This window comes from Marmota marmota, unplaced genomic scaffold (genome assembly GCF_001458135.2).
Source record: "Marmota marmota marmota unplaced genomic scaffold, marMar, whole genome shotgun sequence".
Taxonomy (NCBI): Eukaryota; Metazoa; Chordata; class Mammalia; order Rodentia; family Sciuridae; genus Marmota; species Marmota marmota.
The window spans coordinates 11,578,782-11,589,556 of NW_026000174.1; the positions used below are offsets into that span (position 1 = coordinate 11,578,782).

The 10,775-nt window shown below is 36.9% G+C and overlaps 1 protein-coding gene across 5 annotated transcripts in view; it reads right to left on the reverse strand.

Annotated features, from left to right (window-relative positions):
* Nucleotides 1–1,516: 1,516 nt before the first annotated feature.
* Acer3 (alkaline ceramidase 3) overlaps nt 1,517–10,775 on the reverse strand; it is a 180,229-nt gene continuing 170,970 nt past the window's right edge. For 4 of the 5 annotated variants that reach the window (XM_015477382.2, XM_048788018.1, XM_015477381.2 and 1 more), the window contains 3 exons: nt 9,060–9,164; nt 5,394–5,439; nt 1,517–4,904 (listed from right to left, as the gene is read on the reverse strand). In XM_015477382.2, the coding sequence (XP_015332868.1) occupies nt 4,851–4,904; nt 5,394–5,439; nt 9,060–9,164 (205 nt within the window). In that variant the 3' untranslated portion in view covers nt 1,517–4,850. The remainder of the gene's footprint in view (nt 4,905–5,393; nt 5,440–9,059; nt 9,165–10,775) is intronic. The other variant, XM_048788019.1, reaches the window with a different exon arrangement.

Below are 10,775 nucleotides of genomic sequence, written 5' to 3' on the forward strand. Positions count from 1 at the left end.
TGTATGCTTAAAAGATTTCTCTAATAAATGTGCTCTGCAGTAACCTTAGAATTAATTCTGTAAACTTAATTTAAAAGTGATGATTTGCAGATGTGACAACTGCCAGAAAAGTTTCAAAAGCTTTATGACAATTCTTTGAATATTCACATTACCAAAGACTAAATCTAGTTCAAGTATTGACATTGTGCTTTTATAAGCAATGAAACAGGTCACAATGAGCACAGTGCACAGCATGACCTGTGATGGAATGCTATAATACTGACAGCTGCCAAGAGGAAAAAAAAATGGGGGAAGCTTAGGGCACTTGTAGGCCGGTAATTAAATTTCTTGTTTGGGTTTTAGGGTTTTCTAGAATGAAATATGGTGACCAATCTTTTCCTTTTCTTTTTGGTACTGGGGATTGAACCCAGGGGTGCTTTATTACTGAGCCACATGCTTAGCCTTTTTTATCTTTTGTTTTGAGACAGGGTCTCTTCAAAGTTGCTTAGGATTTCACTAAATTGCTGAGGCTGACTTTGAACTTAACAATTTTCCTGCCTCAGCCTCCTGAGTTGCTTGGATTACAGGCATGAACCACTGCACCTGGCTGATCAACCTTTTCTACACTAACTGCCAATCTAAACAGAGAGTAATTTACAGGACTTAATGATAAATGAAGACATTAAGAAACAATATTAGATATTTACAGTGCACTGAAATGGGGCCAGTACTGCTTAGCTTTTACTCCAAATGTTTATCAAATATTTATCAATGACAGAAATTCTGTAGCTAAACACTACTGCTTAAAGTCTTCTCCTTTGCTGCTCTATCAGGAAAGGACTGTACTTTGGTGAGACTTGTCATCCCTCATACTTTCTACTTGTCCTTCAACAGTATCAAGGTCTCATACCTCATACCTAAGTTAATTTTCAATGTGAATGTCAAGTAAAGCAGTAGGCCTTACAAGGGTATATGCAGCAGACTGGGCTGAGAGTTTTGGAGAAATGGTTGAGTCTAGTGGCATGCTCACATAACCTCAGCTACACCAGCAACTTCCCCACATGGAACTACAATTAGATGTTAAGAAGAAAAGAAAAAGGTGTTTCTTTGTTCTTAAAGGAAGTGCAACAATCTGAAAAACAGCACTGAAATTTTCCAGTTAGATGGATTGTGATGCTATGATTCTTTTTTTCTCCCTTTTTCTTTTCTTATTTTTTGGTACTGGGGATTGGACGCAGGGGTGCTTAACCACTGAGACACATCCCCTGCCCTTTTTATTTTTATTTTGAGACAGCATTTCACTACATTGCTTAGGGCCTTGCCAAGTTGCTGAGACTGGTTTTGAACTCGAAATCCTCCTGTCTCAATCTCCAGAGCTGCTGAGATTACAGGTATGCACTACCCGCCTGGTTTCCCTTTTCATTTTCTAGCCTTTTTCATTAAGGGGTTTAAGTACATTACACCGAATTTTAGTTGCTGTTTGCAAATGGTTAGAGCACAGTGAATAAGCTGTATTTTCAGTCATTGAAAAACAAGATGAAGTGGTCAAACTAATTATATTATACCATTGATATATGGCACATATTGTAAGACAGAGGTAGATCCGCAAATAGCCACAGAGCTGCAAATTACAATTGTAACTGGTTCTCTTTGAAACATCAATTTTACACAAATGCTTATCTAGCAGCACATCATAAATCACAGGCCAGAAGAATTTGCTATTATGTAAATGTGGGGTTAAAAGTTAATATTGCCAATTTTAGCAACAAATAATTGTTTTCAAGAGCAAAGCAATATGGAACTCATAGAACACATAAGAAAACTTTAAAATTTTAGACACTTTTAGGGGTATTGGCTAAATTCAGAAGGTACTGGTATTACAGTAGAACAACTTCTATAGGCACCTAGATATTTCATGCACTGTGCACTTAAGTTTTTGGTCTCTTAATTTTCTTTGACTTACACCTCCTTCTCACACCTCACTCTCCTTAGTATAAGAAAAATCCTATGTGTAGAGAAAGTTCAGATTAACCCTGGTATTTTGCTTTATGTTGAATTTTGCTTTATGTCTAAACCATCATACCTGATCTATTTCTTTTAAACTATTTTAATACTATTATTTTGGTTTTCACTTGAAGATCACTGAAAAACAAATGATCCTTAATCATCAGCATATCACAAAAATAAAAGAGATGACTTCAGGTGGTGGGGACTGTTTCATGAAAGTTCCAAGGGGTGTAGCCAACAAGTGCTCAATCAGATTAACACAAACACTTTTCACTTAGTTTTCCCCTAAAACAAAGTCAAATTGCTTTCAGTTTTCTAAAGAGAAAATGACAACACAAGAAAAATCTTCAAATGAGCAAAGTGCTTCTTTAACATCCTAATAAAGTATTAATGTGATCTGCTCTGAGCTCACAGATGAGCACCCTTTCACATCAGGTGATAAGCAAACATACCATTATTTGCTCAGCAGGAAACAGGCTTTTTATACACTCTAGTTAACAGGAAGTTTTCTAAGCAAATGAAGGGAAGGGAGTGGGTAGGCATCCAATCCTGTAATGTCTACCCAGAATCCAAGAAGGAAAAAGAAGCCATTGAAATAAAGGTGAATTAACATTTGCATACAATTTGGCACAGATATAAAGTACTGAGTGTGTCACTTGTTGCTAATAAGAGAGCCATTGGGTGAGGTACAAACTGACTTGGAAAATTGAAAAGCCAATTAAGAGGCCTGGCTTTTTTTTCTCTGATTTCTGCTTAACACATATAAAGTGTTCTATGTGGAGCATTCATGCTGTATGTCCTCAAAACAGTAATAAAGGTCTTTGAAGAACTGGCTAGTCTTACAAGTCATCAGGAGTGCAGATGTCTCTATAGTGAGATGCTGGGCAATTTATTCAAGTGACCAATGGTGGTGGCTGAATTGAACATTCAACAAATGGTTCTAAATGACCCAGTTTCAGGGCTCTCTCTTAATCTGACTTTACTACTGCAGAGTATCAGTCTTATGATGTTAGCAGAAGTCATGAAGGATGTGCTTTTGGTTCCCATACATGGATTCTTCATTCAGTACAAAAATATAACGGTGTGAAACTAATTCTTTCTAAAGTGATAGCCAAAGGTAGATGGAAGAGAATGGAGCCAGAAGTTAGAATCTTGTGGCAAAAGAAAAAAGTTTTATGGAATGCCCTGGAACTACATAGTTTTATGTCCTTCTAAACACAACCAAGGTACTCTTCGGATTTACGTTTTGGCAGGTATTGTTCTTGCTCAAAAGTAAATGGAAAAAACAAGTAGATGGAAGTATCTGCCCAGTGGCTTGTTGCTATGCTAAGGGAAGGAAAATAGTACTCAGGCTAAAACTAAGGCCAGTAGGTGAAGAAAACAATTTTTGGCTTTAAATATGTATCAAGGTTACTTACTGAATATTGGAAAAATGACAGAGTGTTTTTTCCAACTTGGCAGAAGAGAAAAACTAATTTTTCTTTTGAAGCCATAGCTCAAGATGTAATCATTAGATGTTAAATATCTGCTCCTTCATTTTTTGAATATGAAAAGTGATTCAATTTGTTATACATTCAAATCAAAATTATAACTAGCTGACTTGCAATGAGATTTTACTGCTATTTCTTAGCAATATAATCTTTGGATGTTCTGCAAGTTACAATTTTTTAATGAAATTATTTTCATTTAATCCATTCAAATGGATGAAGCATCTACTTAATAATAGATGGGCATTTAATCTGTAAACTCTGCAGTGTAGCTATTAACAGCTCCATTTTATTATTGAAGAAACTGGCTTAAAAAAGAGACTTGACCCTTATATCTATTTCCTTCAAAAAATGAAGGAGCAGATATTTTAATAAACTTTACATAAATAGAATTCTGACCATTTAATCTCTAGTTAACTTGACATACTTCCCTGGGCATAACTCTGAGAACTGGAAAAATATCGCATAAGGCAAAAAGTCAGCATTTTATGACATTCCCTGATAACTTCAAATAAGTTATGCTAGGAGGCTGGGATATGGGTAGGCTAGATCACCCATCATATTTGCCTAGCCATAAAAACAGATACAATTTAAAGATCTGCAAAGATCAAAGCAAAGGGAGCAACCACCTTTAACTGAGGAGCAGCAGGCTGTAGATGTCCTGGTGGAGCTTCAGAAAGGATAGAAGATGACCCGCCTGTTCAGATTGGTCATGGTCCACAGATATCAGAGCCCAAGGCAAATCCTGGGAGGTGACAAGTATTGAACCCACTGGCCAGTCTGAATTTGCTTATACTATTCCATCTGTATAGCACCAAGATGGACAGTGAAGAACTATCTATAATCCCACAGGGAGCTCTCTTTTTCCCCCCCATCTTGGAAAATCATCCATGAGGTTAATAGGACAACACTATAAACCAAAGCTGACACAGCTAAGTGGTGTGTCACAGCTGGCCATCTGGATACAGGATTTGTCAGTACTTAATGACTATTTTCATTATTTAATCAAACATTAAGAAAGGTATAATTCACATGCAACCCTGTCAAAAAGAAAAATGGTTAATTTCCTATGACCAGCACAAACTGTTAACCTGTTAAGAAAAGCCCAATTTCCCCAGCATTCTAAAATATAAATACATTATCTGTTTCTTTATGAACATTTTAGGATGAAGATGAGGAGGACAAATGAGATAAAGCCAGGAGCCAACATCCCACAGATCCGTTCCTCATCCTCCCTGTGGCTGCAGCATTAATTAGAAAATCACTCCTCTGTTGTGATGGTCACGATGTATTTGAATATGTAGATCTTTAGATATCTCTTATTTATCCTGTCAGGTTTATGATAAGTGTCTTTGTTTTAATGGTGGAATAATCTCATCAGTACTTCCTGAGAGGCTCAAACATGATCACTGGCCAGATTCCGAAGAGAAACTGTGGAAACAAGTTAGGACAAAACAAGAGAAGATTGTTACATGTTATCCCCCCAAAATGAGAAAGAACCTGCAGGGCTGTGACTCCAGTGCTTGCTGAGTCTGCTGGTGACTGTTCTGATACAGTAGCCTGAGAGCAACACATTCCTTCTAGACTTGCACCAGTCTCAGAAATTATTTTCATTTAATTCATTCAAGTATATTAAGTATTTACTTAATAGTGGATGGGCATTTAATCTGTAAACTCTGCAGTGTAGCTACTAATAGCTCCATTTTATTGTCAAAGAAACTGGCTTAAAAAAGAGACTTGTCCAACATCATGTAGTAATAAACTGAACTAAAGAGTCTATGTCCTTTGATTTCAAAGCCTGTGCTCCACTACCTTTCCATGCCCCTTTTCTTCTCCTACATTATCCCATCTTCCCAATATCCTCCCCCTTCATACACACATGCACATGCCCGCCCCCCTCCTCTCAGGACATGGACTTACTTTCACTTTTGGTCTGTGTCTCAGGTAAAGTGTTCTAGTGTATAAACTGGAAGAAAAGGGGATGGGGGAAAGCTCTTAAGAATAATTTTTAATCCGTGAACACTGGTTTACTGACAGAGTTAACCATACTGCCTTTGTATATACAAAGAAAAAAACACTGGCATATCTAACATGTGGCAAGGTGCTAAGGAAGACAGAGAAATGATTAACTTGTATACCATGACATCAGAATGTTTGTAGTTCAGTAGTGGGCATCCCACTAATGCTTGATATTATTTATATCACAATTAACTGTTCCATCTTTTTTTTTTTTTTTTTCACTGCCTCAGGACTGGGCTTGAACTCAGGGGCACTCTACCACTGAGCTACATTTCCTTTTTTGTTTTGGTACCAGGCTGCACATAACCTCCTGAGCCACATCTCTAGCCCCTTTTATATTTTATTTTGAAGACAGGGTCTCCCTAAGTTGACTAGGGCCTTGCTAAATTGCTGAGGCTGGTTTTGAACTTGTTGTAACCCTACTGCCTCAGCCTCGGGAGCCATTGGGATTATAGACATGTGCTACCCACCCCTACCTTCCCAACCCTTTTTATTTTTTATTTTGAAGTATTTTTATTTATATGCTTCAGTCAATGAGGTACCTCTATATCCCAAATTTCCACATAACTGAAGCTTAAACATCTAAGCTTCTTTTATTTTAATTATTTAGAATGAAATGTCTCTAAAGAATACTTTATTCTTTCTCTTTTTAAAAAAATAATAGTAAGGGGTTGGGAATGTAGTTTAATGTCAAAGAACTTGCCTAGCATATGAGAGGCCCTGAGCTTGACCTCTAGCACAAAAAACAAAACAAAAACAAAAACAAAACAAAACAAAAACCCAGAAAGTAAACAATTTAAACATTAACAGATAACAAATTAAAAAAAAAATGAACTCAAAACCCTACCACCCTGAGAGGCTGAGGCAGGAGGAGCTCAAGTTCAAGGCCAGATTGGGCTAATAGTGAGACCCTGATTCAAAGGGCTGGGACACAGCTCAGTGGTAGAACACTAGCCTAGCGCGTGTGAGGAGCCCTGGATTGGATCCCTAGTACTGAAAAAAAAAAAAAAAAAAAAGAAGCAAAAAAGACTGCGCCACCAAATCTAGTCAAGTTTTATTTTTCTACATTCACTTTTTTTCCACATGCAATCTAATTTTCCTACAGGTTTAATAATTTCATTAGTATGAATCTGTTTCACATAAATATTAGATTTTCTTTTTTTCTTCCTTCCTCCCTTCTTTTTTTTGTACCAGGGATTGAACCCAGGGGTGCTTAATCACTGAACCACATCTCCAGCCCTTATTATATTTTATTTTGAGACAGAATCTCACTAAGTTGCTTAGGGCCCTGCTAAGTTGCTGAGGCTGGCTTTGAACTTGTGATCTTCCTTCTTCAGCTTCCAGAGCCACTGGGATTACAGGCATGTGCCACCATGCCTGGTAAAATATTAGATTATTTTTCTATGTTGCTATAAGCTTTCCATATTTTTAATTTTAAATGGTGAAATAAAGGACATATTATAATTTATTTTATGATTCTGTACCATAGGGTAGTTTGTTTTGTCATTTTTCTAAATTAACTAACATTATGAGAAGCATTTTTGTATTTATACAGAAATTTTTATTGTTTTAGATAATTTCTCAAGGGAAATTAATTCCTAGCAATATAATAATGTACAATAAATATAAATTTTAAAAAATATTGTTGTGCTGGGGTTGAACCTGGGTCCTCATGTGGGCTAGGCAAGCACGCTATATTACTGAGCTATAACCTCAGCCCAACATTTAAAAAATTTATTTATCTATTTATTTATATCAGGGATTGAACCCTGGGCCACTTATCCTCTGATCCACATCCTCAGTCCTTTTTAGTTTTTATTTAAAAACAGGGTCTCACTAAATTGCCTAGCTTTTCACAAAGTTGCTGAGGCTGGCCTCGAACATGCAATCCTCTTGCCTCAGCCTATTGAGTCACTGGGATTACAGGTGTGCATCACCACACCTGGACCAACATTTTATTTTTTTGAACACATGTAATTGTCAAATTTCTTCTCAAATGCTTTGCATTAATTTATACTGTCAAGTAATGTGTGATCATACAATTTTTACTGCAACTTAAGGAACGTTGAAGGGAGTTTCAAAAAACTATAGTTCACTTTACAAAATGCATCCCATTATTTTATTTTAAAATTATTATTTTGAATAGGTAATGAGTCATTTAGCAAAACAACTCAAAAAATAGAAGAATACACAGTAAAAAGAAGGTGTCTTTTCTACCCTTGACTCCCCCCAAATCCCCGCTTTCATGGCCCAAAGGAAACTGATGTTACTTATTAGTTTCCCTACATAAACAGATAGTTTATGCCTTTATAAGCATATACATATGTTAATCTGTTTTTCCTTCCTTCCCCTCCTTTCTTTCTTTCTGATACTGGAGATTGAGCCCAGGGGTGTTCTGCAACTGATCATATCTCCAGTCCTTTTTTATCTTGAGCCCTGCTAAGATTTCTTTTTCACAAAAATAGACATAATATTGTTTTAGAATTCATTTTCTTCTAGCTAGATGAAATTTTTTTTCACTCATTTGCTCTAAGTATCTCTAAAACACATGGTCCCTTCTCTCTTTTTAAAATTTAAAATAGTTTCAAATGAACAGGAGAGATTGATATGATAAATTCCTGAAACCCCCTTCTCCCAGATTGTTACCATTTAATTACCTTTGTTCCATCATACCCACACACCTACCTACATATATATATGTATACATATACATACATACACACACAAATATGCACATATACATACATGTACACATAAATATACATATATGTGCATATATATTCTATATAGTCTTTGTCTGACATGATGTTCAATCACACCCTAAATATTCCAATGTGTTCTGCCATAAAACAAAGACACTCTCCTAAATTACTATAATATAGCCCTTCTAATCAGGAAATTAACATTAATATAACAGTAATATCTAAGCCACAGACCTTAATACAATTTGCTGTCCTAAAAAATTTCTCTTCTTTCATTCTTATTGAGCCAGGTTACTAGCCAGTAACATAGTTTGTATTTACTTTTCTTTCTTCAATTGACACAAGGTCTTGCTAAATTGCTTAGGGACTGGAAAAACGGCTTAGGCTGGCCTTGAAATTGTGATCCTCTTGACTCAAGTCTCCCCAGTCACTGGGATTGTGCCATTGCACCCAGCTTCTTTGTATTCTTCTTTTTATTTATTTTTGTGGTGCTGGGGTTGGAACTTGAAGAATGGTATATGCTATGCAAGTCCACTATTAGCATTGACTGAGCTACATACATCACCAGCCCTTTTAATTTATTTTTTAAAAATTTGAGACAGGGCCTTGCTATGTTGCTCAGGATGGCCATGAACTTGCCATCCTCCTGCCTTAGCCTGGTGGGGAACTGGGCTATATGTGTGCCATGGCTCTTAGCTGGAGAGGGACTTTTTAAGGTCATCCAGTGGCAGAGGCAAAACTGGAACATAAGTTCCTGATCTATCTCTTCACATTTCATACTTACACCATTCTATTCTAAGAGGAAAAACAAAAAACAAAACAACCCTTCAATACTAGGTTAAAAAAAAACAACTCCATTTCCTACCTGAAAAGGATGTGAAGATAAGAACCCAGTCCAGTTAAAATATGCCACCATGCATGAAACTGTGTGGTAACACCTAGAATAGGTGGCGCCTCCCTTCGAAAGTCCCTGTGTGGAGAGGAGAAAAAAAATATCACATTAAAAGTTAAAAATATTTATTAGCACTAGTGTTGACAGTGTTAAATTTTGAAATACCATGTTCAAATATGGCAATTATTTAATTTCCTTAAGTCACCATACTATTTTTTAAAGTGTATTCTGAGGAATAGCACTCCTAGAAGTTCCATGAAGTGACTCTACTCAAATTAATGTGGGAAATATCATATAATTTTTTGCCTTCTTTTTGGTAACACACTTTGGGAAACGCTAGTCTAGCTAGTTAGTTCCCTTGAGTCTATCCACTAAGAAACTGGATATATGCTATTCCTGTCATCTTGGTGTGGCACCATGTAAAGCCCTTTAATAGCTATTATTTTTGCTCATATTCAGTGATTCCTTGAGAAACCTTTTTTATTAGCTTTGCTTTAAAAATCTTTTTGCAGGTTATGAGAGTTGCCTAAGTCAGTCAGTTAGTGGTACAGCTGGGTGTCAAATTCCAGATTTTTTTTTTTCTTTTCATAGTACTGGGGTTTGAACTCAGGGGAGCTCTACCATTTTGCTACACCTAAGCCCTTTTTGAATTTTATTTTGAGACAGAGTCTCACTAAGTTGCCTTGTGCTGGCTTCACATTTGTGATCCTACCCTCAGCCTCCAGCCTCCTGAGTAGCTACAATTTCAGGTGTATACACCAGTATAGCCAGCTCTAGATCTTTCCATTCAGTTTATAACATATTAGCATTTACTAGAGAAGAAAAGCAAATATGAAACACCAGATGATTTTTCTAGATATTGTCATCAATATTGGAGACAATTACCATCTTTAAGAGCCACATTGTATGTTGTCAGTTCTCAACAGGGGATGATGATCTCTCAGCAACGAGAGATCATCCCTGGTGAGGATTTTGCTGGGTATTCCTGATTCAGAACCATGTACTTAGCTTTTAGTTTTCTAAACAAGGTGTGTTACTTGCTTGTCTACATTTGAAGTCTATGTTTACTTATTTAACTGTTTACATGAAGAATTTCAAATGTGCAAAAGTAGGCAAAATAATATCCAACATGAGTAATTATCAACTAGTGGTAATGTAAGGGGAAAAATAAATGAGGATGGTGGGAACATGAGGTTAAGAGAAAAATTCTATAAAGTGAGCCGACTATACTGACTCTCCACATGCTTTCTCTCTCCAGATGCCAAAAAGTAATCTGTCTGCAGCTTGGTGGGGCCTGAAGGGACAGGATATGTCACATTCTTTAGCAAACTGAGGCAGAGGGTAAAGATCTGGCAGTCAGTGTAGATAATGAATATCTGGTTATCACTAGCTATCACACTTCCCAGGTCAATGGGTTGTTAATAGCTAACCTCTCCGCTAGCACTTCCCAGCACAAGGAGTTGGTAAGGATTAACCCCTATGGCCCCTGTACCTTCCTGCCCTTAGGCACATACACGAAGATTAAAAGGGGGGTCTATAAAAGAGCAAGGCACACCCACTCCCACAGACTCCCAGCTCTGGGGCCCCTTTTTCTTGGAAGAAGTCTGTTGCTCTCTCTTTTCTTAAATAAAACTTGCTTCCTTCACTTGCCTCAGCCTTTCTCAGGTGTTTAATCCTCAATGGGAGGCG